This window comes from Vipera berus (genome assembly GCF_964194415.1).
Source record: "Vipera berus genome assembly, chromosome: W".
NCBI lineage: Eukaryota > Metazoa > Chordata > Lepidosauria > Squamata > Viperidae > Vipera > Vipera berus.
Genome location: NC_138210.1, coordinates 30451966 through 30476667, shown reverse-complemented (window position 1 = coordinate 30476667; position 24702 = coordinate 30451966). Strand labels below are relative to the sequence as shown.

At 44.7% G+C, this 24702-nt stretch overlaps 1 protein-coding gene and 1 long non-coding RNA gene across 2 annotated transcripts; both read right to left on the bottom strand.

Annotated features, from left to right (window-relative positions):
• Nucleotides 1–18302: 18302 nt before the first annotated feature.
• LOC308676254 (uncharacterized protein F54H12.2-like) lies at nt 18303–19613 on the bottom strand (the record flags this gene model as incomplete). Its single annotated transcript, XM_081342068.1, has 1 exon — nt 18303–19613. The coding sequence occupies one exon, from the start codon at nt 19611–19613 to the stop codon at nt 18303–18305; it is 1311 nt and encodes a 436-aa protein (XP_081198194.1).
• A 2574-nt stretch (nt 19614–22187) lies between these two features.
• On the bottom strand, nt 22188–23195 carry LOC308676539. The gene is made up of 3 exons (XR_014028313.1): nt 22753–23195; nt 22574–22660; nt 22188–22468 (listed from the first exon to the last, which is right to left on the bottom strand). It is a non-coding gene; the product is annotated as an uncharacterized lncRNA (long non-coding RNA).
• Nucleotides 23196–24702: the final 1507 nt, after the last annotated feature.

Genomic DNA, 24702 nt, shown 5'->3' with positions numbered 1-24702 from the left:
CAGCTACTTTTTTGTTCCTGCTCCAGAAACCTACAGCTTTCAGCACTTCCTAGCAAGCTCTGGTCAGTTTACATGCAGTTTAAATGCGATGGAGATCCAATTACATCCACTCAGCAGGGTGTCAGCTACTTTCTGCTCTCCCGACCAAAAACCTAGAGATTGCAGCAATTCCCAGCACTCTCTGGGAAGTTTAAATACACGTTAAATGCAATGGAGATCCAATCAGAGCCATTCAGCACATTCCCAGCTACTTTTCTGATTCCCTCACACACAAACACATACCCCGTCTACAAACGTACAGATTGTAGCACTTCCCATCAAGCTGCCGGCAGTATAAATGCAGTTTAAATGCAATGGAGATCCAATCAGATCTAATCAGTGGGGTCTCAGCTACTTTGCTGCTCCCCCCTCCACAAACCTACAGTTCGTACCACTTCCCAGCAAGCTCTGGGAATTTAACGTGCATGTGAGATGGTCTCACGAGGTCGATGTTCGTTAAGGTGCTTCCAAGTAAAAGGCATCACACAGGAATGCAATCATTCAAAGCTTTATTTAACGATAAAGTAAATAGAAAGAGTTCCCTGGCATGGAGGCATCCATGCCTGGGTTGAGCTCATGGATAAGCAAGCAAGCAAAAGAAAGAACAAAGAGAACAGAGAGCAAGCAGAGAGCAGCCCCTTGAGCAGAGGTATTTATGGGGGGACTCGGCCCCTCCCTTACCATAAAACTCTCTCACCAATGGGGCTGCAGGGGCCGGGGACCCCTGACCCACCAGTGGGAGCAAGGAAGCCTCTTTGCTCCCATCTGATGACCTTTTTGGGGAACTGCCATGGCTGGCACAAAACATCTAACAATTCCCCTTCTTGCCAGCCAATGACAGGGACCAGTGAATGTGTGTGAGGGGGCGAGCAGGTGTCATAGACATGCATATACACGTTCAGAAGACCAAACACAAACGCTTACACAGAAGGTTGTGCCGGTCAATGGGAACAGGTTTGCTGAACAGATCAGCTATCTGGTCAGTTGTGGTACAATGCTCAACATGTATAAACCCCTCTTTGGTAAGCTGCCTGACATTTTTATAGCGTATGTCTATGTGGCGGGACCTAGAGCCCACTACATATGCCCCCGAGATTGCAATTGCAGCCGTATTATCCTCTTGAATTTGGATGGGCAGAGGGGGAGATGCCCAGATGCTTGTTATCAGAGCATTGAACCAAATCAAATCATTGGCCGTGTCTGACAGGCTGGCATATTCAGCCTCGGCCGTGGAGCAAGAAACAAAATTTTGCTGCCTAACATGCCAATGGATAGGACAGCCATTTAGCAATATGAGGAAACCAGAGGTGCTCCGTCTACTCTTGGTGTCGCCAGCCCAGTCTGCGTCTGAGTAAGCGGAGAGCTGGGCCGTCTTCCCCTTCTCTGGTTCCAGCACAAGGAGAGCATCGGTCGTGTCCCTGAGGTACCTAAGTACCCTTTTAACAGCAGTCCAGTGGAATTCCTTTGGGTGTTCCACATGCCTGGACAGTAGATTCACAGCTAAAGCTATGTCAGGCCTGCTCCAATTGCTGATATATAGCAAGGAGCCGATCACAGATCTGTAAAGCGTATTATCTGTGAACTCAGGACCGTCCTTGTGAGTGTGATTTTAATAGTCACTTTGTATCGGGCTACGCGTTGGGTTAGATTCTGCCATTTTGCATTTGGCCAATAATTCCTCTATCTTTTCTGGGGGGTGAAGACCTTAAGTTTTTTCAGGCTCTCCATTTCCTTCTCCATCGCGAGCTGCCATTTCTCCTGTTCTTCGATGGGCAGCTCCTGGATGTCAGAGAAGGATTTTGGGGTGACCACAATGCTGTTGACAGACGCGATGTGCCCAATGTCGATTCTCTTTGGCGGGATCCCTTTGTTGGCCCGCTTTGATCTCCTGACCTTCTGCCACTCACCGCTCTTTTCTTCCGCGGGTCTCTGAGGCGTCGCTGGGGGTGAAGACGGCGTGTCTTCCCCCTTGGGACTGGACGGCTCATCCTCCCCATCTGATCCAGGTAGGATGAGATCTTCGTCATGTTCCTCACTTTCGTCGGTGGCAGGGTATGTGGTCGTCTCAGGTGATGTCGTGGTCGGTGTGTCCTTGCTGGGTCGGTTGACATATGGGCTCAGATCATTCAAATGGATCTGGGTCCAATTGGAGTCCTCTTCGAAGGAGGCAGATTGGGAAGTCACAGTCCTGCCCCCTTCTCCCAGGAAACGGTAGGCCTTGGAGCCAGGAGCATAGCCCAAGAACCTCAGTCTCTGGGAGAGAGATCTCCCCTTCTTCCGCAGCTGCTTGGGAATGTGCACCCAAGCGTAGGAGCCAAACACACGCAAGTGTCCCAGACTTGGTTTCCTACCGTGGACCAGGAAATATGGGGTCTGGTCCACAACACTGCTCCAGGTGCGGTTTAAGGTGTAATTGGCGTAGTGCACCACCTCTGCCCAGTATTATTCTGCGACCCCAGCTGTGGTGCCTCCTGCTGGTTTGCTGGGTGGTAACTCTGGCGTATTCTCCTGCATCTCTTCATCTCCTATCTTCCTCAATGAGCCTCCCTGTGAGGTAGGACAGAGTCATGGCTTCCTTCGTTGTCCCCTCCAGTGAAACAATGAAACTGCTCCAATTTTTGTCCAGGGAAGCCAGAATGACAGCGACCATGTTAGCCTCAGGTACAAGGTAGTCTCTGGACATCAGTTCTGCCCTGAGTGCTTTCAATTTTCCCAGGTGCTCTGCCATGTTAGATCCAAATCTGAGTCTGGTGGTGCAAAACTCAGTTGTGAGTCTGGTGATCGAACCGATGCTGTCGCTGTTGAATAAATTGTATAATAACCGCCAAACTTCACCAGCTGTGAGCCCATCTGGAATGCTGGAGTACAAGTTAGTATCCAGTGAACTCAGTAGAGTGGTATATGCTTTCCTATGATACCACTCTTCTTGGGGTCCCCAGGAAAGAGGTGGGGGGTCCAGAACCATCTCTAGAGTCCCTTGCTCTAATAGATACATCTGCACTTCTTTACTCCATCTGCTGAAATTTCCCCCCCCAAGTTGCAGTTTTTCAAATTTATTTAAGAATGCAGGAGCAGATGGAGAAAAAATCTCCTTGGCTCTAAATCCATTTATAAAGTTCTGTGAATTTTCCATTGAAGTGAATGGAAGAGGGACCCCTCTGCTGGTAGATGGTGGTATTTTTCTCTGATTTTTGGATGGCCTCGACTGGGCATGCTCAGAGTTGGATGGCCCCGACTGGGCATGCTCAGAATTCATTTGAGCCCATGAGGCAGAGGGAGGGCCTGGCCCAGGTCTGCAGGCCGGGATTTGGGCCTGAAGAGGGGCTGAAGGCCGCAGCAGCCCCGAAGATTCCTCCTGAAGCCCCCCCGGCACTGGAACACTCACCGGGGGGCGAAGATCGCAGGATGGGGCTTGGATGGCACATGGATTGCCCGGATTGCCTGGATTGCCCTGAGAAGCCCATCGCTGGCCCTGAAGACCCTGGAGGCGGCTGAAGACGGTGCTGGAGGAGGGGGCCTCATCCGGAGCCCCCCCAAAGACCATCTGGCAAGCAGGGCGTCTGGGCGGCAGCAAAAAGTAGGCTGGAGGGCCCGGGGGTTCACTGGGGGCCCTCTGGGGTTGCAGGACGTAGTTGGGAGGCTCCAGGCCGGACGCCTCCCGGCAGTTAGGCCACGGGGAGAGGGTTGGAGGCCTCTGGGGGTAGCGAGGGAGGCTGGCTACCCCCGATGTCGAGGCCGCGGTCCTTTTGGCTTCCAGGGCCGCAATCAGGGCCTGGATGGCTGCTTCAAGCCCTGCTGTAGCAGTCTCGGCTGGGCAGGCTTTGAGGCCATCATAGGCCTTGAGGCTTTCCGGTGGGGAGGACCAGGGGGTTTCCATGCTGCTTCGGCTGGTTGCTACCGATTGCTGGGCCTCGAGGCTTGGCTGAGGCCTATCAATATCAGGCCATGTGGGTGTCCTGGGGGCCGCCATCTTGCTTCCGGTTGCCCCCGGAAGCTGTAGGTCACAGTTTGGCGGGAAATTTCGCGCCAAAAGCTCCGGGGTGCCGGGGTCACTCAGGGTGGCCGGCGCCATGTTAGGGGGCCTCGTGGGCGCTAGGGAAGGACTTACCCGGTGTCCAGAGGCCTCCTGCGCTGGCATCTCCTGTGGAGAGTCTTGTGACGTCCTTTGTGCTGCAAGAAACGTTAGGAGCAGCTCTTCGCGTTCCTGTTCAGTCATCTGGCCCACGCGGCACTTGTCTTGGGCCCGGGCCGCTTCCGCTGCGTCTGGGCAGTCTTGGGTAGACTGTAAGCCTTCCATGCTTCCCTCTGTGGCTTGCAGCTGTAGGGAGGCATGCGAAGGGGTCCCTGGCGCTGAGCTTGCGTCAGGGGCTGGATGCAGGGCTGCCGTCCTGGGTTGAAGACTCCTGGTCACAATCGGGGATCTCCTGCCATCCATTTCAAATGGGTTCTTTGAACCTCCAGGCATCTTGTATGACTTGGAAGCGTTGCCTTAAACCATCCTCTTGCTACCAATTTGTGAGATGGTCTCACGAGGTCGATGTTCGTTAAGGTGCTTCCAAGTAAAAGGCATCACACAGGAATGCAATCATTCAAAGCTTTATTTAACGATAAAGTAAATAGAAAGAGTTCCCTGGCATGGAGGCATCCATGCCTGGGTTGAGCTCATGGATAAGCAAGCAAGCAAAAGAAAGAACAAAGAGAACAGAGAGCAAGCAGAGAGCAGCCCCTTGAGCAGAGGTATTTAGGGGGGGTCTCGGCCCCTCCCTTACCATAAAACTCTCTCGCCAATGGGGCTGCAGGGGCCGGGGACCCCTGACCCACCAGTGGGAGCAATTCTTTGCTCCCATCTGATGACCCTTTTGGGGAACTGCCATGGCTCGCACAAAACATCTAACAGTGCATTATACTGTCGGCAGTATAAATGCAGTTTTAATGCAATGGAGATCCAATCAGATCCAATCAGCAGGGTCTCAGCTACTTTGCTGCTCCCCCTCCACAAACCTATAGATTTTCTACTTCCCAGCAAGCTCTGGGTACTTTAAATGCGATGGAGATCTAACCAGATCCAATCAGCAGGGTCTCAGCTATTTTTCTGCTCCCCTCTCCAGAAACCTACAGATTGTAGCACTTCCCAGGACGTTCTGGCCAGTTTAAATGCAGTTTAAATGCAGTTTAAATGCAATGGAGAGCCAATCAGATCCAATTAGCAGGATCCCAGCAACCTTTCTGTTCCCCCCTCCACAAATGTAGATTTTACAGCACTTCCAAGCAAGCTCTGTGCATCTTAAATGCAGTTTAAATGCAATGGAGATCGAATCTTTCAAATCAGCAGGGTCTCAGCTACTTTGCTGCTCCCCCCTCCACAAACCTATAGATTTTGTACTTCCCAGCAAGCTCTGGGCAGTTTAAATGCAATGGAGATCCCAGCAGATCCAATCAGCAGGGTCTCAGCTATTTTTCTGATCCCCCCTCTACAACCGTACAGATTGTAGCCCTTCCTAGCAACATCTGGGTAGTTTAAATGCAGTTTAAATGCAATGGAGATGCAATCAGATCCAATCAGAAGAGTCCAAGTTATTTTTCTGCTCCCCACTCCTCAAACCTACATTTTGTAGCTCTTCCCAGCAAGCTCTGGGCAGTTTAAATGCAGTTTAAATGCAATGTAGATCCAATCATATCCAATCAGCAATGTTTCAGCTACTTTTCTGGTCCACCATCCACAAACGTACAGATTGTAGCACTTCCCGGCAATCTGTGGGGAGTATGAATGCAGTTTAAATGCAATGGATATCCAGTCATATCCAATCCTCAGGGTTTCAAGTATTTTTCTTCTCCCCCCCCTCCACAAATGTAAAGAAAGCTCTGGGCATTTTAAATACAGGTTAAATGCAATGGAGGTTCAATCAGATCCAATCAGCAAGGTCTCAGTTACTTTTCTGCTCCCCTCTGCAAAAACCTACAGATTGTAGCACTTCCCAGCAAGCTCTGTGCAGTTTGAATGTAGTTTAAATGCAATGTAGATCCAATCATATCCAATCAGCAGTGTTTCAGCTACTTTTCTTCTCCCTTCTCCACAAATGTACAGATTTTAGCACTTTCCAGAAAGGTCTGGGCAGTTTAAATGCAGTTTAAATGTAATGGAGATCCAATCAGGTCCAATCAGGAGGGTCTCAGCCAGTTTTCTGCTCCCCCGTACACAAACCTACAGATTGTAGCTCCTCCAACCAAACTCTTGGCAGCTTAAATGCATTTTAAATGCAATGGAGATCCAATCAGATCCAATCGGCAGGGTCTCAGCCACTTTTCTGGTCTACCATCCACAAATGTACGGATTGTAGCACTTCCCGGCAATATGTGGGCAGTATAAATGCATTTTAAATGCAATGGAGATCCAATCAGATCCAATCGGCATCATCTCAGCTACTTTTCTGCTCCCCCCTCTACAACCGTATAGTTTGTAGCACTTCCCAGCAACAACTGGGTAGTTTAAATGCAGTTTAAATGCAATGCAGATCCAATCAGATCCAATCAGCAGGGTCTCAGCTACTTTCGGCCCCCCTCTCCACAAAGCTAGAGATTGCAGTATTTCCCAGCAAGCTCTGTGCAGTTTAAATACAAGGGAGATCCAATTAGTTACAATCGGCAAGGTCTCAGCTACTTTTCTGCTCCCCCCTGCAAAAACCTACAGATTGGAGCACTTCCCAGCAGGCTCTGTGAGGCTTAAATGCAGTTTAAATGCAATGGAGATCCAGTGAGATCCAATCAGCATCATCTCAGCTACTTTTCTGCTCCCCCCTCTACAAACTTACAGATTGTAGCACTTCCCATCAAGCTGTGGGCAGTATAAATGCAGCTTAAATTCAATGGAGATCCAATCAGATCCAATCAGCAGTGTCTCAGCTCCTTTTCTCCTCCGCCCTCCACAAACATACAGATTGAAGCATTTCCCAGGAAGCTCTGTGCAGCTTAAATACAGTTTAAATACAGTGGAGATTGAATCAGATCCAATCAGCAGGGTCTCAGCTAATTTGCTGCTCCCCCTCCACCAAATAACAAATTGAAGCACTTCCCAGGAAGCTCTGGGCAGTTTAATTGCATCTTAAATGCAATGGAGATCCACGCAGATCCAATCAGCAGGGTCTCAGCTACTTTTTTGCTCCCGCTCCAGAAACCTACAGATTTCAGCACTTCCTAGCAAGCTCTGGTCAGTTTACATGCAGTTTAAATGCGATGGAGATCCAATTACATCCACTCAGCAGGGTGTCAGCTAGTTTCTGCTCTCCCATCCAGAAACCTAGAGATTGCAGCACTTTCCAGCAGTCTCTGGGAAGTTTAAATACAAGGTAAATGCAATGGAGATCCAATCAGAGCCATTCAGCACATTCCCAGCTACTTTTCTGATTCCCTCACACACACACACACACACACACACACACACACACACACACACACACACCCCGTCTACAAACGTAGAGATTGTAGCCCTTCCCAGCAAGCTCTGGGCAGTTTAAATGCAATGGAGAAACAAGCAGATACAATCAGCAGGGTCTCAGTTACTTTTCTGCTCCCCCCTCCACAAAACAACAGATTGTAGAACTTCCCAGCAATCTCTGGGCAGTTTAAATGCAGTTTAAATGGAAAGGAGATCCAATCAGATGCAATTAGGAGGGTCCCAGAAACTTTTCTGCTCCCCTCTCCTGAAACATACAGATTGTAGCACTTCCCAGCAACATCTGGGTAGTTTAAATGCACTTTAAATGCAATGCAGATCCAATCAGATCCAATCGGCATCATCTCAGCTACTTTCTGCCCCCCCCTCCACAAAGCTAGAGATTGCAGTATTTCTCAGCAAGCTCTGGGCAGTTTAAATACAATGGAGATCCAATTTGTTACAGTCAGCAAGGTCTCAGCTACATTTCTGCTCCCCCCTGCAAAAAGCTACAGATTGGAGCACTTCCCAGCAAGCTCTGTGAGGCTTAAATGCAGTTTAAATGCAATGGGGATCCAGTCAGATCCAATCAGCACCATCTCAGCTACTTTTCTACTCCCCCCGCTACAAACTTACAGATTGTAGCACTTCCCATCAAGCTGTGGGCAGTATAAATGCAGCTTAAATGCAATGGAAATCCAATCAGATCCAATCAGCAGTGTCTCAGCTACTTTTCTCCTCCGCCCTCCACAAACATACAGACTGTAGCATTTCCCAGGAAGCTCTGTGCAACTTAAATACAGTTTAAATACAGTGGAGATTGAATCAGATCCAATCAGCAGGGTCTCAGCTAATTTGCTGATCCCCCCTCCACAAAATTACAAATTGAAGCACTTCCCAGGAAGCTCTGGGCAGTTTAATTGCATCTTAAATGCAATGGGACGCGGTGGCTCAGTGGGTTGGGACACTGAGCTTGTCGATCAGAAGGTTGGCAGTTTGGCAGGTTGAATCCTGAGTGCCGTGTAACAGAGTGAGCGCCTATTACTCATCCCAGCTTCTGCCAACCTAGCAGTTTGAAAGCACGTAAAAATGCAAGTGGAAAAATAGGGCCCACTACAGTGGGAAGGTAACAGTGTTCCGTGCGCCTTTGGTGTCTAGTCATGCCGGCCACATGACCATGGAGACGTCCTTGGACAAGCGCTGGCTCTTCGGCTTTGAAACGGAGATGAGCACCCGCCCCTAGAGTCAGAAATGACTAGCACGCATGTGTGGGGGAACCTTTACCTTTACTTTTAAATGCAATGGAGATCCACGCAGATCCAATCAGCAGGGTCTCAGCTACTTTTTTCCTCCCGCTCCAGAAACCTACAGATTTCAGCACTTCCTAGCAAGCTCTGGTCAGTTTACATGCAGTTTAAATGCGATGGAGATCCAATTACATCCACTCAGTAGGGTGTCAGCTAGTTTCTGCTCTCCCGTCCACAAACCTAGAGATTGCAGCAATTCCCAGCAGTCTCTGGGAAGTTTAAATACACAATAAATGCAATGGAGATCCAATCAGAGCCATTCAGCACATTTCCAGCTACTTTTCTGATTCCCTCACACACACACACACACACACCGTCTACAAACGTACTGATTGTAGCACTTCCCATCAAGCTGTCGGCAGTATAAATGCAGTATAAATGCAATGAAGACCCAATCAGATCCAATCAGCAGGAGTAGTATAAGTACATACAAACTTTTAATGGATCTTATCAGTAGTTTTGATCAGTGACGTCATCAAAGTAAACAAAGCCACGTGCTGATTACGTCACCAGGCCATGCCCATAAATGGAAGTGACGTTCGCACCCCTCCTCCCCGGAAGTGACGTGCATAATCCACACCCCACCCCTCATGGTACAGGACTCACAAGGCCATAACCCTAGCCGGATATGACGTGTCTGCCCAACCCCATCAAAATAAGCATGGGTAACCCTAGCAGATAAGGTGTGATATAAGGTGATAGCCCTATTTCCAGATGGTGCTTGCCAAACCTAATCCCATCAACAAACATGTGGCGGTCAAGCTTCTGTGTACTTGATTACATTAGCCCTAGACTAATTCCATGGACGTGCAAATCCAAAAGAAACACAGAGACCTGTGTTTTTGGGAAACAAAACCCTGCTTTTGGGGGGGTGATAATTAAAAAAAGCTTTTTATTTCTAATCATTCTAGCCTAATGATGCTTTTAATTTTTGTGGAGTTTTAAAAATCAATACCTCAAAAGCTGGGGGTGGGGGGGAAAAAGGATCACCTAAAAGGCTTCCAGGGTTTGCATTTAAACCAGGCAATTTTAAAAACATTTTCCCTGAATGTAGGGGGAAAAAACCACAGGCCTTTTAAAGCCCACAGCTGGTTTTTTACCTTTGTAAAAATCTAAAGACTTATATTTTGGCATTTGCAACTCCCTCGAATTCATATGTACGCGTAACCGTTCATAGCAGAGATTTAATAAAATTTATTCTAACCTTACAGCAAAAGCGAAGCGTTTCTGAATGGCCAGAACAGATTGATGTATTAGGTATGTGTATTGTGGGCATGTCTGGACATGTCATTCCCCGTGATTCTGGACAGGCACAAGGCTCAAGGACGTGTCATAGCATGCGTGAGGATGTTGTACAGGCAGGTCTGAACAGCTAGCAAATTAATTCCAGCAGTCTTTTGAAGATGGCAAATATTGATGGTGATTTGTTTGATGTAAATTTGACCCCCAAACCTCCCAAGCGTAGACGTAGAATAAGAAAAGGACCTGACCTACGCGGCGTCGTGGAAGACAACAAATTTATAAAACCTTGTTGTTGCAGATTCTGCAAAACATCAAATGGTAAGTAAATATAAAAATTAAGAAAACAGTATTTTGATTAGTTGAAACAGCTAGACTAATTCTACCTTATTTCCTGTTTTAGAAACGCCGGAATCTCAAAATGCCAGCATGCCTCAGATTCTGAAAGCGTGTATCATTAAAATATTACACCATTGTTTAATGGGCTGCCTACAATCAGATGAAGACCATACGGATGGAACCAGTGAAACAGAGCTTATTAGCAGCTTATGCTTTAGACTTTCTATGCCTCATGTTCTCTGGGTCATCATCAGTATTTCTGACAAAGTGAATAACTTATATTTCACCAGGGATTCCCTTGGGGAGCTCAAGAAATTTATATATCGTATAGCTCTTATGCGTGAACCACTGTCATTAATGTCAAAGATTGAAGCCAAATTGCCATTGTCTCTGAAGAGGATCATATGTCAGAATGTAACAGAAATAGATTACAAGAAACTGTTAACGCTATGAAATTTATAATAAAAGGTGCTTTACAAATCACATGAAAGTTGTATTATATTTTTTTCTTGATATGAGGGTGTACTGGTCAAAAGGGGTGAAAAACTCAGCAGAATTAATTACAAGAAACTATTAACACTATGAAGTTTACATTTGCTGGTCTCATGTTTAAGCCTATCAGGTGCTAGACACAGATGTATAATCTAATCATTTGGCGGGGGGTTACCTGATTGGTGGGCGATGTGATTTTTGAGATAGCCAGAGTGTACAAAAAGTAGGATTCATACTGACCCCAGACACGTTTGTCAGTTTCTGACATATTCATACCTCTGGATCCCTGTTATCTGCTAAGAAGACCCTCTTTACAGAATGGATGCTACAAATGTAAGTAATTTTATTGCTAATTTTTGAAACATTGTTCCTCTTAGCTATAAAAAATGTGTTTATAATATTCATGGCCTGTTTGTTTTCTTTTACTAGATGGAATTAACTGATTCTGAATGTGTAAGGGGTGCAGATCTTGTAAGTAGTTTTGTTGCTAAAATTTTGAAACACGGCCCCTCTTAGATATAAAAAAAAAAGAATGTATTTATAATATTCATGGCCTGTTTGTTTTCTTTTACTAGATGGAATTAACTGATTCTGAATGTGTAAGGGGCGCAGATCTTGTAAGTAGTTTTGTTGCTAAAATTTTGAAACACGGCCCCTCTTAGATATAAAAAAGAATGTATTTATAATATTCATGGCCTGTTTGTTTTCTTTTACTAGATGGAATTAACTGATTTTGAATGTGTAAGGGGTTCGGATCTTGTAAGTAGTTTTATTGCTAAATTTTGAAACACTGTCCATCTTAGATATAAAAAAAGAATGTGATTATAATATTCTTGGCATGTTTGTTTTCTTTTACTAGATGGAACTGACTGATTCCGAATGTCTGAGGTTTTATAATGGTATTTGTTTTTCATACCTTCATACATTCAGATTCTTACAAAAATTTCTGCAACATTTCTGACCATTGGGTTTTTCTTTTCCTTCAGAATGGGAAGATGATCAACCATTTGTGGATCTCACTATACCCACAGAGCAGGAAGGACCCCGGCATGGCATGACCCCTCAACCATGCACAAGCCACACAGCACAAGAGTTAGCAGGTATAACATCTAGCATTTTATCCAACTACAAAACCATTAGTATTATTTTATAATCTAAAAAAGGGGTGTGTTTGTATTACATTATTAGGAATGTAGGTGACAACATTTTGTTTGTTTGATTAACCAGGGCCGCCCTGCAAAAAAGCAAAAATGCATGGAGGCGAACTCCCCGCACCCCCAGCAGACAGTGATAGTAGTGAACCTACGCCTGAATCTCAACAAGAAGAGGAGATAAATCATTCTATGCCCCAGCTACAAAGCACTAACTCTGCAAACTCTCAGAATTCGAACAATGTTTATCTGGATTTGGTGCAAGAGTGGGAGCATCCTATCCGAAATTTCATGGCTGTGGAATACTACCGGCGATATAGATTCGTTAATGTTGACCAAATACAGTCTTTTGTACATGCTATAGATGCTATTCATAATGCTATACAGCATATATTGAATAATGTTGCTAGAGACATAGGTGCAAATGATTTTGTTCAACTCCGGTTGGATGCAGATGGGTTAAATCATCCTCTCTTTTCTCTGAGGAGGAATATGGATGGTTTAAATGCTGATGAATTTCTGACCAGTATTGAAAATCTGCTTCAAAGTAAAGCAGAGATATTGTGGGGGGGGGGAGATTTACAATTAGTGGTTACCATTGAGAGGAACAATGAGGGGGGAGGGCTTAGGAAGTTAAGCACTGTACTGCTCACCAAAGTACTGGAGAAAAAAAGACGTCACCTAGTAGATTTCAATGTGGAAGGCGCATTTCTGTGTTTTGCTAGCTGCTTGCTCTGGCTCATTGGCGGGGGTCTTAGTAATGAAGAAATTATTACCAGGGCCAGGGAACTTCACATCAGACTGGGTATTTCCACAGAAAACATGGTTAACTTTTCACAGATACACCTCTTTGAAAAAGCTCTAGGGGTTACTATAAAGATATTGTTTTATCTGCAGGATGGATGGAGATTTTTTGTTACAGGCCTCCCACAGCAAGAAAAAATAGTGTTTATATTGTTACACGACAATCATTACTATGCCATCAAAAATATAAAGGGTTTCCTGGGCGAACGCTATTTCTGTAAATTTTGCCACACTCACTATCACCATAAATTTAGTCATGGTTGTCAATATATCTGCAGATCATGTCTCAAGCAGGAATGCAAGCAGGTAGAGAAGGAAAAGATGCGCTGCTATAGGTGCAAAGTGGTTTGTCATTCTAAGGTATGTTTTGAAACTCACGCACAGCTAGCTACGGAGGGAAAAGTTGACTGTAAGAGTAAAGAATATTGTGAAAAGTGTGGGGTTTACGTCTTTACTCCCCACATGAAATGCAAGGAACCCAAGTGTGGGCAGTGTTCCGAGAAGGTTGAAAGTTTGGAATATCATTTATGTTTTCTAAAAGAGCTGGTCCGGCCACGAATTGGCCAAAGGTACATTATTTATGATTTCGAATGCTGCCAAGAAACTGGCACACATATACCTAATTATGCATGCGCCAGGGATATGTTGAAGGATGATGATGACGAAGATGTTGTGATGTGGGATTGTTACGGTGTTAGATGTCTGGATCAGTTTGTAAAGACATTTATAAATGATAAGTTTAAAGGATGCACTTTTATCGCTCACAATGCCAAAGGTTTTGATGGGTACCTAGTACTGAGGCAGTTGATCCGGGAAAAGGTTAGGGTTCAGCTTATAAGCCTGGGAGGGAAACTTCTGTGTATCACCCTGCCAGCTTACAAGATCCGTTTTATTGATAGCCTCTCATTTTTGCCCCTTAAATTAAGTAAATTACCCAAAGCTATGGGGTTTCAAGGCTGCAAAGGATATTTCCCCCATTTGTTTAATACAATGGCCAATCAGGACTACGTTGGGCCGCTCCCTGAAGCCAAGTATTATAGTCCTGAAACCATGATGCCCGGTGAGAGAGAAGAATTCCTGAAATGGCACGCTGCTAATAGAGGTACTGTATTTAAACTAAAGAAGGCTCTGGCTTACTATTGCAGGCAGGATGTTGATATACTAAGAGAAGCATGTATTCGATTTAGGGAACAGGTAATGGAAATGACTGAGCGTGAGTTCGTCAAGAGGGGCGGTGGGGATATTGTTGAGGAGATAGTGATTCGTTGCATTGACCCCTTCCAATATATCACACTGGCGTCTGTCTGTATGGCACAGTACCGGTTCATGTATTTGAAAAACAACTCCATTGCTTTGGCTCCTATGGATAATTATCACAAGACCCAGAAAAGGTATTCAGCACCTGCGATACAATGGTTGATGTACATAGAGCACACTGAGAACGTCAATATCCAGCATGCCCTGAAGGGGGGTGAAAAACAAGTAGGCAAATATTTTTTGGATGGTTTTGCTGTCATAAATGACACCCCCACAGCTTTTGAATTTTATGGTTGTTTTTTTCATGGGTGCCCTGTCTGCTACTCTGAAAGAGACTTCAACAACTTACTTGGTTCAACATATGGCACCCTGCACAGCCGTACTAGGATTAAAGAAGAGGACCTCAGGAGCCAGGGTTATGCTGTGCGCTGCATCTGGGAACACGAATGGAGGGCCTTGGTGGAGGCTGACACCTCTTTGAAGCAGTTTCTGGTTGAGAATAAGCTCCCAATACCTTTGATACCTCGAGATGCCTTTTTTGGTGGTAGAACAAATGCTACATGTCTTTACTATAAACCAAAACCTGGTGAACAAATCTTATATTACGATTTCACCAGTTTGTACCCCTTTGTGAATAAGACCAAGGAGTACCCAATTGGCCATCCACAAATTATCTACCAAGATTTTGGGGACATAAAACAATATTTTGGGTTAGCCAAAGTCAAAGTGTACCCGGCAAGGAATCTCTATTTTCCTGTACTACCCCACAAATCAGGGGGCAAATTAATGTTTAGTTTGTGTGCAACCTGCACAGAAAAACTGCAAACTACCCCCTGTAAACACAGTGATGAGGAAAGAGCTCTGACTGGAACATGGTGTACTGTTGAATTGAATGTAGCTTTAGAAAAAGGTTACAGAATTGTTGAAATCTATGAGATCTGGCATTTTGAAAGTACATCAAAGGGGCTATTTTCAGATTATATTAACGCACATCTCAGACAGAAACAGGAGGCCAGCGGTTACCCTGACTGGTGCAAAACAGAACAGGATAAAGAGCAATATATTCGTGATTATGAAAAGATGGAAGGCGTCCGCTTACGCCGTGAACACATTGAGGTAAATCCTGCAAAAAGGCAGATTGCCAAACTTTTTTTAAACTCGCTGTGGGGCAAGTTTGGTCAGAGCACCAATCACCTGACAACATCTGTGGTGACAAACCCTGAAGAATTATTCAAATACCTTTTTGTGCCCTATTATGATGTTTCCTCCTGTGAGTTTGTGGATAGTGAGACAGCCGTTGTGACGTGGAAAACTGCCAAGAACCATCCCACCAAAGCCTCATGTACTAACGTATTCATTGCCAGCTTTACAACAGCGTATGCACGACTGGAATTATACAGGCTGCTGGATGGGCTGGGCGATAGATGCCTGTATCATGACACCGATTCAGTCATTTTTGTAAGTAGAGAGGGGGCGTGGACTCCACCTTTGGGTGATTATTTAGGACAGCTGACAAGTGAGATTCCTCCAAACACTACGATAACAGAGTTTGTTGCGGCTGGCCCCAAAACGTATGCCTATGCTTTGTCCAACGGTGAAGCGGTGCTAAAGGTGAAGGGAATCACACTGAACTGCGGTAACAGCAAAAAGGTTAATTTTGACAGCTTGAAAGATTTGGTAGATGATTATTGTCTGTCTGGTGCAGAGAGAAAAAAAGAGATCAGGGTAGAACAGTTGGGGATTGTTAGGGTTAAGAAACAGTGGTCCCTTGAAACGCGGGTCCTCCGAAAAACTCTAAAAGTAGTGTATAATAAAAGGTTATTAAAGAGCGAAGATTACTGTACGCTACCTTACGGTTATTAAGGATGGCAGAAAATATTGCACAATTTGTACACCCTTTCTCGTGTATTATAAGCGGTCCGTCCAATTCTGGCAAATCTTTTTTTATCAAACAAATGTTAGAACATGGTGATGTTGTGTTGTCTCAATTGCCTCAAAATATTGTATGGTTTTATAGCTGTTGGCAACCTCTGTACAAAGAACTGCTTAATAAATTCCCTTATATTAAGTTTATTGAGGGGCTTCCGTCTTCTTTTGAAGATGATGATTTGTTTCCGCCAAATCAAATTACTCTAGCTGTGATAGATGATCTCATGACATCGGCCAGTGAGAGCGATCAAATAGAGAAGGCATTTACACAGTACGTTCATCACAGAAACCTGAGCATTATTCTCATACTACAAAACCTGTTCTTTCAAGGCAAGAAAATGAGAACAATAGCTCTGAATTCCAAATATTTGGTTTTATTCAGCAACCCCCGTGATCAGATGCAAATTGTCACACTGGCCAGGCAGATGTACCCCACTAACACAAAGTATTTTTTAGAAGTATTCCAAGATGCCACTCACAAACCACACGGGTACCTTTTGGTAGATTTGGCAGCCACCACTCCAGAATCCTACAGGTTGAGAACAGGTCTCTTTCCACCTGATTGGCCTGCTGTTTACACAATGAAAAAGAAGTGTAAAAAGCAGTAGCCCGGCTGCCTTAGCACTAGTTCATTTAAGATGTCAGAGAGGGTACGTAGAAATTGGGGGCTTTTAAAAATCTTAGTAAAGGCCGGACCAAGACAGAGAAAAGCCATCTTATGCAATGCTAATAATGACCTGGTGGGGGCTATAGCAGAAATAGCTTTGAACACCCTAAAAGGAAACCTTCCTCTGAAACCTTCACAATTCCGGTCTCTGAAGAGAAAGAAAGGTGTCATTAAAAAGTTGAGCGATAGAAAGGTCTCACTCAAAAAGAAGAAGCAGGCCATACTTCAGTCGGGTGGTTTTATTGGTCCCTTACTAGGGGCAGCTATTCCGCTGTTGACTAGCCTGTTAGCTGGATAAACCATGGATCATGCTGAGAAAATGTATCTGGTATCGCGTCATCAGATGGAGCAACTACAGGGCAGGCCCCCTACTATGGGGGCTACAGTCACTAACCGGTTGGATGCTGAGATGCGTTCCATTCTTCAGAGAGCTGATTTGTCTGAGGATGACAAGATTAAGCTCTACAGTTCTGCATTGCAGAGGTATCTAAGACTAACCAGGCAAAATGAGTCTGAAAAGGACAGACTGAATCTCATTTACCCACCGGAAGAACCTCGGCCACTTCCAACATTACCAGAGCAGCCACCACAGCCATCTCCGCAGGACACAGCGATGGACGAAATCCTAAGCGGTGTGAGCACCCGTTACAGGAAAAATGCGGAACTTTTGCTGAACAAAATGAAACAGCATCAGGACGTCTCAACCTGGGATGATCGCGGTACCTTTTTATACAAAGGGGTCCCTATTCCTGGGACTAATATTTTAGACTTGGTGAAAGGAGCTTCGCAGCACCGAGCCCCTACTGAGAAGCGGAAACCTAAAGGCTGGGATGACTTTATGAATGCTATGGCTGAGGTGAATGTCCTGACCTCTGTGTTGGGGTCTACAGCTGTTAAAGAGCAAGTAGAAAAGTTGAAAGATTCTCTGGTTGTTAAGGATGAAACTGCTACTAGCCCCGACTCTGTTATGACAGCCCCTTTTGGGGCTCAGAAGCCTCTGTTTTCCAGTGCCCCTTCTAGCCCTTGGACATTAAACCCTAGAAGTAGGTTCAGGTTTGGTGACTGGCTCAATTTGTAAAATGAATAAAAACACAGTGAAACAAGTAAAAACGTTTAAGTATTTTTCTTTATTTTACAGTAAGGCAGGCATGTCTGCATGCACTGGTGACGGTTACAGGTTCCAAGCCCCCTTCCCACCTTTATAGTTTTTACAAACAGCTTTACCATTTGATCATTTTTAATATCAACATTGGAGTACATCTTTAAAATGTTTTCATAGTCTACTCCTTTAGTCCGGTTCAGTAGAAAAAATGCACAGTGTTGCCCGCAGGTCACAGCGCTGGGGTGCTGCAGTTGGCGTTGGTGAAATGTGTACTTCTCAGCTTGCTGCTCTAAAAACGTCGCTATGGAGCCAGGAAAGTCAGGGCTATCCGGCGGTCTTCCATAAGAATCAAAAAATTCGCCATATCCGGGAGATGGGAAGTAGAGGGCCAGCCAGTGTTCACCAGGCAGAGTGTGAGGGTGGGTATTTACAATTAATCCAAAAGGTCTTTTGGAGATCTGTCTCTGGGGTAACAGGTCGCAAGGGTAGACCCCTAGAAAGGCTTTATTTCCAGAGAACAAGTGGCGGAGTTGCAGTGTGTCCATACTCACATATAATCAAAGAGCACATTCCTTGTGTGACTTATTTCAATAAGGTTTTCGAAGATTGCATAGAGAATCATGTTGACGGTGTTGGGGAGGGGTTGCGCAAATCTAATTTCGGCTCTGAGGTTACCGTTCCTGATCAAAGAATAGTGCTCAGAGCACCCCTGATCAGGACTCAAGTCAAAACAATACAAAGTATACCCTCGGTTAAACTCTTCCCTACTGATTAACAGCGGTCTGTCTTTCATGCCTTTGCCTGTGGCCTGCACCATCTGCATGTACTCTCTCACAAAAAGACCGTGCTCATAATCAGGCTGAAGAGGCTTTGCAGGGATCTGCTCGCCATCACAATGCAAGGCGCAAAAATTGACATTGCAGTGTAGAAAATTGAACGGATTTCTTTCATAATCCCCACTAAAAGATGCATTGTCCACAAACCCAATCACTAATTGTTTAGGTAGCTGGCCCAGAAATAGATTTTCCTGATTACACACAAGGCTACCTGCAGGAATGCTGTAAACCTTCATTCCCACTCGATCAATGGGGTATTTAGCATTGGAGGAGAGCAAAGCTTCTGCATGACCGAGGCGCACTCCCGGGGCTACTTTTACACGCTTTACAAAGAGAGATGCCTCCAAGAGTTGTACTTTGTAATTCTCGTTGCCATCCTTCATCACGCAAAATTCATTTCTGCTTCTTGTGAGTTTGACTTTCACATCGACACCGTTAATTAGCAGTCTGTCTTGAAAAAACAGATCGCTATGCAGAGGCCCTAGCAGGTCCCATTTACGGCTACCGGCCGTCTGTCTTGCTCTCACTTTGAAACCGGAGTTCCCAGCGGCTGTCAGTAGAGTACTCTCCATGAGGTCCGAGTCATCTTTGTAAAAACCGCCAGCTGTAAATTGAGTACCCAGCGCATCACCACCAAAGTTCAGAATCAGTTCAATCATGGCCCGGTAAGAATAGCAATGATGGCTCTGTGTAATGAGCCGATCTCCCAAGGTAACATCCAGCTGATTAAACAGTGATGCTATGGGGTAGTTGGTCAGGGCCACCCTAGCCCCGTCATCAATATCCGTACCGTCAGCCTTTACAATCTTGCAACTCACATACAACAGGGTGTTGTTTAAATCCGTGTAATGTTCACCATGCCCCGTGATAAAAAATTCCAGGGGAGCATTGGGTGTCAGCGCTGATAAAGGTGGGATCTCGACATAAGTACTGCTTTCAATACTGGTCTGTGTAGGTGCCAGTTGAAAAAGATCCAGTTCTGATTTAACACATTCCTCTGAAGCAGAATGAATAAATGCCATATCGTATTAGAATATGTCTTCCTTGTCACAGGGCTTCCTCTTCTGTGCACGTCTCCTCTTGGTATGGCGGGTCTTTTTCACAAGTCTTCTCTTTTTAAACGGAATAGGCGGGCCCAATGCGTAATTCTTCTTGGTTATGATCATCCCTGATCCATCCTGCCCCCTCTCAACAACACGGGATACAAGATGACCCGCGACATCTCTGGCAATGTTTTTGGCAGCAGATTTCACATGCGGCTTAATGATTTCTAATCCTCGCCTCAAAAACGGCATTGCTTTTCGAAAAAGCCCACGGAACAGGCCCCCTAAACCTGTCCCGTACATAATGGGGGCTCCTCGAAAGCCTGGAAGGCCCCCGCCAGCTTGTGCCCTGTAGTAAGCCACGTAGTCTTGAGGGTTCCCGTGCTCCTTGATTACAACCATCCTTCACTTTTCCGAGGCCTAAAATGAAGCTTGACAATCACCTTCCCGTGATAAAAATGCACATTTTTGTCCTGATCGGTTTTGATTTCTATGGTAATGGTATCGATGTGATGTTTGCTGACCGGTACATAATGCGGGCGGTCATAGGTAATTGTGATGACATCATTGTCTTGCCCTCGCACAGGCACACAGCGCAGTAACGGCACATAGAAGTCGCCCACTATCTGGAGCTCTACAATGTCTGTGTAAACATATAATGTACTGAATCCAGGGAACATCCCTAACAAATGTCCGAGATCTCCGCTAACTAGAATGGTGTGCGGTTCGTCTCCGAACCAGGGGGAGATCCTTCTCTGTGGGCGCTCCGGAGCTGTGGAACCAGCTACCGGTAGAGCTCCGGATGGCGCCCGATCTTCGCTCCTTTCGTCGCGATCTCAAGACCTTTCTGTTTGTACAAGCCGGCCTAGCCTGATGGGGATTGGTGGGGTTTTTTATTTTTGGTGGTTTAGTTTTTAACTTGGTGTTTTAGAATTCTATTTTAACTGTTTTAATATGGGCAACTATTTAATCTCTTTTTAACGTTTGTATTTAGTATTTTATTCTGCCCTGTGAACCGCCCTGAGTCCTCAGGGAGAAGGGCGGTATACAAATATTATTAAATTAAATTAAATTAAATTAAATTAATTAAATTAAATTCCTTTAAGATTAATTTTTCGTCCCACCGAATCATAATGTAGGGTTGTCTTAGGTCCATCCTTGGCGTTTGATATAAGCTTGTTCATATTTTCTAACAGGTGACGGATGCTGTTATAGTACCCGCTTCTCAAAGAAAAATGCCATCTCTTTCTCTCGTTAGCAATTTCAAAATATCCAGGTGAAGTTAATGTGTACCAACTATGCGGATACTGTATCTCTGCTAGCGCTACTTCCCACGCTCCTGGAAGATCCAGCGCTCTCGCTAATTGTATGGTAAAATTAGAATTTTTGTTTTGGGGGAAAATTGCTGCTGATGCATTGCTGGGTAGGGTGATGTAAAACTCCTCCATATCAAAGATGTTGTACTTCAGACTCCTTAATCCAACTGTTGAACTTTTCTGGCCACCCCTGCCATTTAACCAGGAATTCTCTTTGTTTACCCCTCCCTCTTTTCCGTAATATTTTTTCAATTCTGTAGATGCGTTCTTGATCACTAGGAATTTTTTGCAGCTCTTCTGGGTAAAAAGACCCTTGTACCGGCTCTTCTGCATAATCCATTAATCTATATACATCCCTTTCTCTCCGCCTAACCCTTTCTTTGACGATAAATATTTCATCTGTAAAGGTTTGCTGATACCCCTTTTCAAACTTCCCCTTTAGCCTGGATATCCTAACGTGATCCCCCACATTAAAGTTTTCTGCCTTTCTGTCCGATTTTAAAATATTCCCATATAGACGCATCCACACATCTTTTTCATTAGAGTGTTTCACCATGTTGGGGGCTGTCCGGATACTGCGATGGTAAGCGCTATTGTAACTCCGCATGAGGGCTGGTAATACATCCACATACCTGTGCGTATTTTTAGCTGTGAAAAATCTCCACAGCTTGTTTTTCAGAGTTCTATTAAACCTCTCTATAACCGCTGCTTTAGTTTCACTATGTGTGACAAAGTGATGTATGCCATAGCGTTCAAAAAGCTTCTTTACAGGCTTGTTTAAAAACTCTTTCCCGGCATCTGACTGCAGCTTTCTGGGCGCCCTTCCTGATTGGAATATACTTTGGAAAGCACCGGCAACCCCTCGTCCAGACTTATCGGTTAAACAGACTGCCCAAGCATATTTGGAAAGTACATCGATTACCGTTAAAATAAATTTTGTGCCGCTGTTTTCAGAGGCAAATCCTGATAAATCCACAAGGTCAGCCTGCCATTGGCAATCTATGCAGGAAACTATTGTAGCGTTCCTGGAGAATTTTATTCTTGCAGGCTTATGCAGGGTATAAGCTTCTTGACCGGAAAGCCATGTCTTGACTTGCCTCAAGGTTAAGTTTTTAAAGCGTTTCCTCCCAGCCTCAAATAGGGGTTTTACTCCACCATAGCTACCTGGACCTTCCGGCGTATAATACAGTTCCTTTAGTACATTTTCACACTTCATTCTGCACCGTTCAAACCTTACAATAAACACACTGCGGTTTAGCACAAACCTTTTATTTGTAATTTAGACGCAATTATCATCACGTTCATTTACAGAATAATATCCTTCATCATTACTATCATTACCGGGGTCATCTGTATCATCAGTATCTTCATTCTCTGTAGGCATTGTACATATACAATTCGATGCGCCACAATCACATTCTATATAGCAGTCATTTGGAGTATCTCTTTTGAGATCAATCTGTAGACAGCATGGACAATCAGACAGAGACGGGGCTAGGTAATATCCGGGGTACCCACCTGTTTAAAAATGCAAAAATAATCCATTAGTAAAACCCTCTTTAACTCTCCTTTTATTATATAATATTAATGGCAGCATGCATAGTAAAAAGACAATTCATTTACCTAGATCGACCTCTGCATCCTCTTCATCACTTGAGACGTTTGTTATTAAGGAGGCGCCGGCATTATAGCTATACCCCGGAACAGAACCTGGAAAATGTATTTAGCCATTAGCAATCACATTGTTAACGGTGGGGTTATTGCGCTTTACACATTTGAACACATAACAGGTTTTTACTTACGCGGTATGGCCTCATCTTCACGACACGCCATCTCCCGCACGTTACAACAGGGCAAGCGACATTCAGACAAGGTAGACCAGGAGTAGTCCGGGGTTTCATCACGAACATCACAGCTCATCTTATGGAAATCTTTCCAAAGAGATTGTGTCGCCAACCAAGATGCAGCAGGTTCTACACCCTTTTTATTATTTCCTTCACAAGTTCCCATGACGCTGTTAAAATAGATCTACGCTTTAAAGTTTCCGAGTTGTCTGTGGCCACGCGCATGCTCTATAGCACGAGCTTACAGGTCATGTCCAGACATGCCCACAATACACATACCTAATACATCAATCTGTTCTGGCCAGTCAGAAACGCTTCGCTTTTGCTGTAAGGTTAGAATAAATTTTATTAAATCTCTGCTATGAACGGTTACGCGTACATATGAATTCGAGGGAGTTGCAAATGCCAAAATATAAGTCTTTAGATTTTTACAAAGGTAAAAAACCAGCTGTGGGCTTTAAAAGGCCTGTGGTTTTTCCCCCCTACATTCAGGGAAAATGTTTTTAAAATTGCCTGGTTTAAATGCAAACCCTGGAAGCCTTTTAGGTGATCCTTTTTCCCCCCCACCCCCAGCTTTTGAGGTATTGATTTTTAAAACTCCACAAAAATTAAAAGCATCATTAGGCTAGAATGATTAGAAATAAAAAGCTTTTTTTAATTATCACCCCCCCAAAAGCAGGGTTTTGTTTCCCAAAAACACAGGTCTCTGTGTTTCTTTTGGATTTGCACGTCCATGGAATTAGTCTAGGGCTAATGTAATCAAGTACACAGAAGCTTGACCGCCACATGTTTGTTGATGGGATTAGGTTTGGCAAGCACCATCTGGAAATAGGGCTATCACCTTATATCACACCTTATCTGCTAGGGTTACCCATGCTTATTTTGATGGGGTTGGGCAGACACGTCATATCCGGCTAGGGTTATGGCCTTGTGAGTCCTGTACCATGAGGGGTGGGGTGTGGATTATGCAACGTCACTTCCATTTATGGGCATGGCCTGGTGACGTAATCAGCACGTGGCTTTGTTTACTTTGATGACGTCACTGATCAAAACTACTGATAAGATCCATTAAAAGTTTGTATGTACTTATACTACTAGCAGGGTCTCAGCTACTTTGCCGCTCCTCACTCCACAAACCTACAGTTTGTACCAGTTCCCAGCAAACTCTGTGCAGCTTTAATGCAGTTTAAATGCAATGGAGATCCAATCAACAGGGTCCAAGCTATTTTTCTGCTCCCCCCTCCACAAACCTACAGATTGTAGCACTTCCCTGCAAGCTCTGTCCATCTTAAATGCAGTTTAAATGCAATGGATATCCAGTCATATTCAATCCTCAGGGCTTCAGGTATTTTTCTTCTACCCCCCCTCCACAAATGTAAAGATTGTAACACTTCCCAGAAAGCTCTGGGCATTTTAAATACAGGTTAAATGCAATGGAGGTCCAATCAGATCCAATCAGCAAGGTCTCAGCTAATTTGCTGATCCCCTCTGCAAAAACCTACAGATTGTAGCACTTCCCAGCAAGCTCTGTGCAGTTTGAATGTAGTTTAAATGCAATGTAGATCCAATCATATCCAATCAGCAGTTTTTCAGCTACTTTTCTTCTCCCTCCTCCACAAATGTACAGATTTTAGCACTTTCCAGAAAGGTCTGGGCAGTTTAAATGCAGTTTAAATGTAATGGAGATCCAATCAGGTCCAATCAGGAGGGTCTCAGCCAGTTTTCTGCTCCCCCATACACAAACCTACAGATTGTAGCACTTCCAAGCAATCTCTCGGCAGCTTAAATGCATTTTAAATGCAATGGAGATCCAATCAGATCCAATCGGCAGGGTCTCAGCTACTTTTCTGGTCCACCATCCACAAATGTACAGATTGTAGCACTTCCTGGCAATCTGTGGGCAGTATA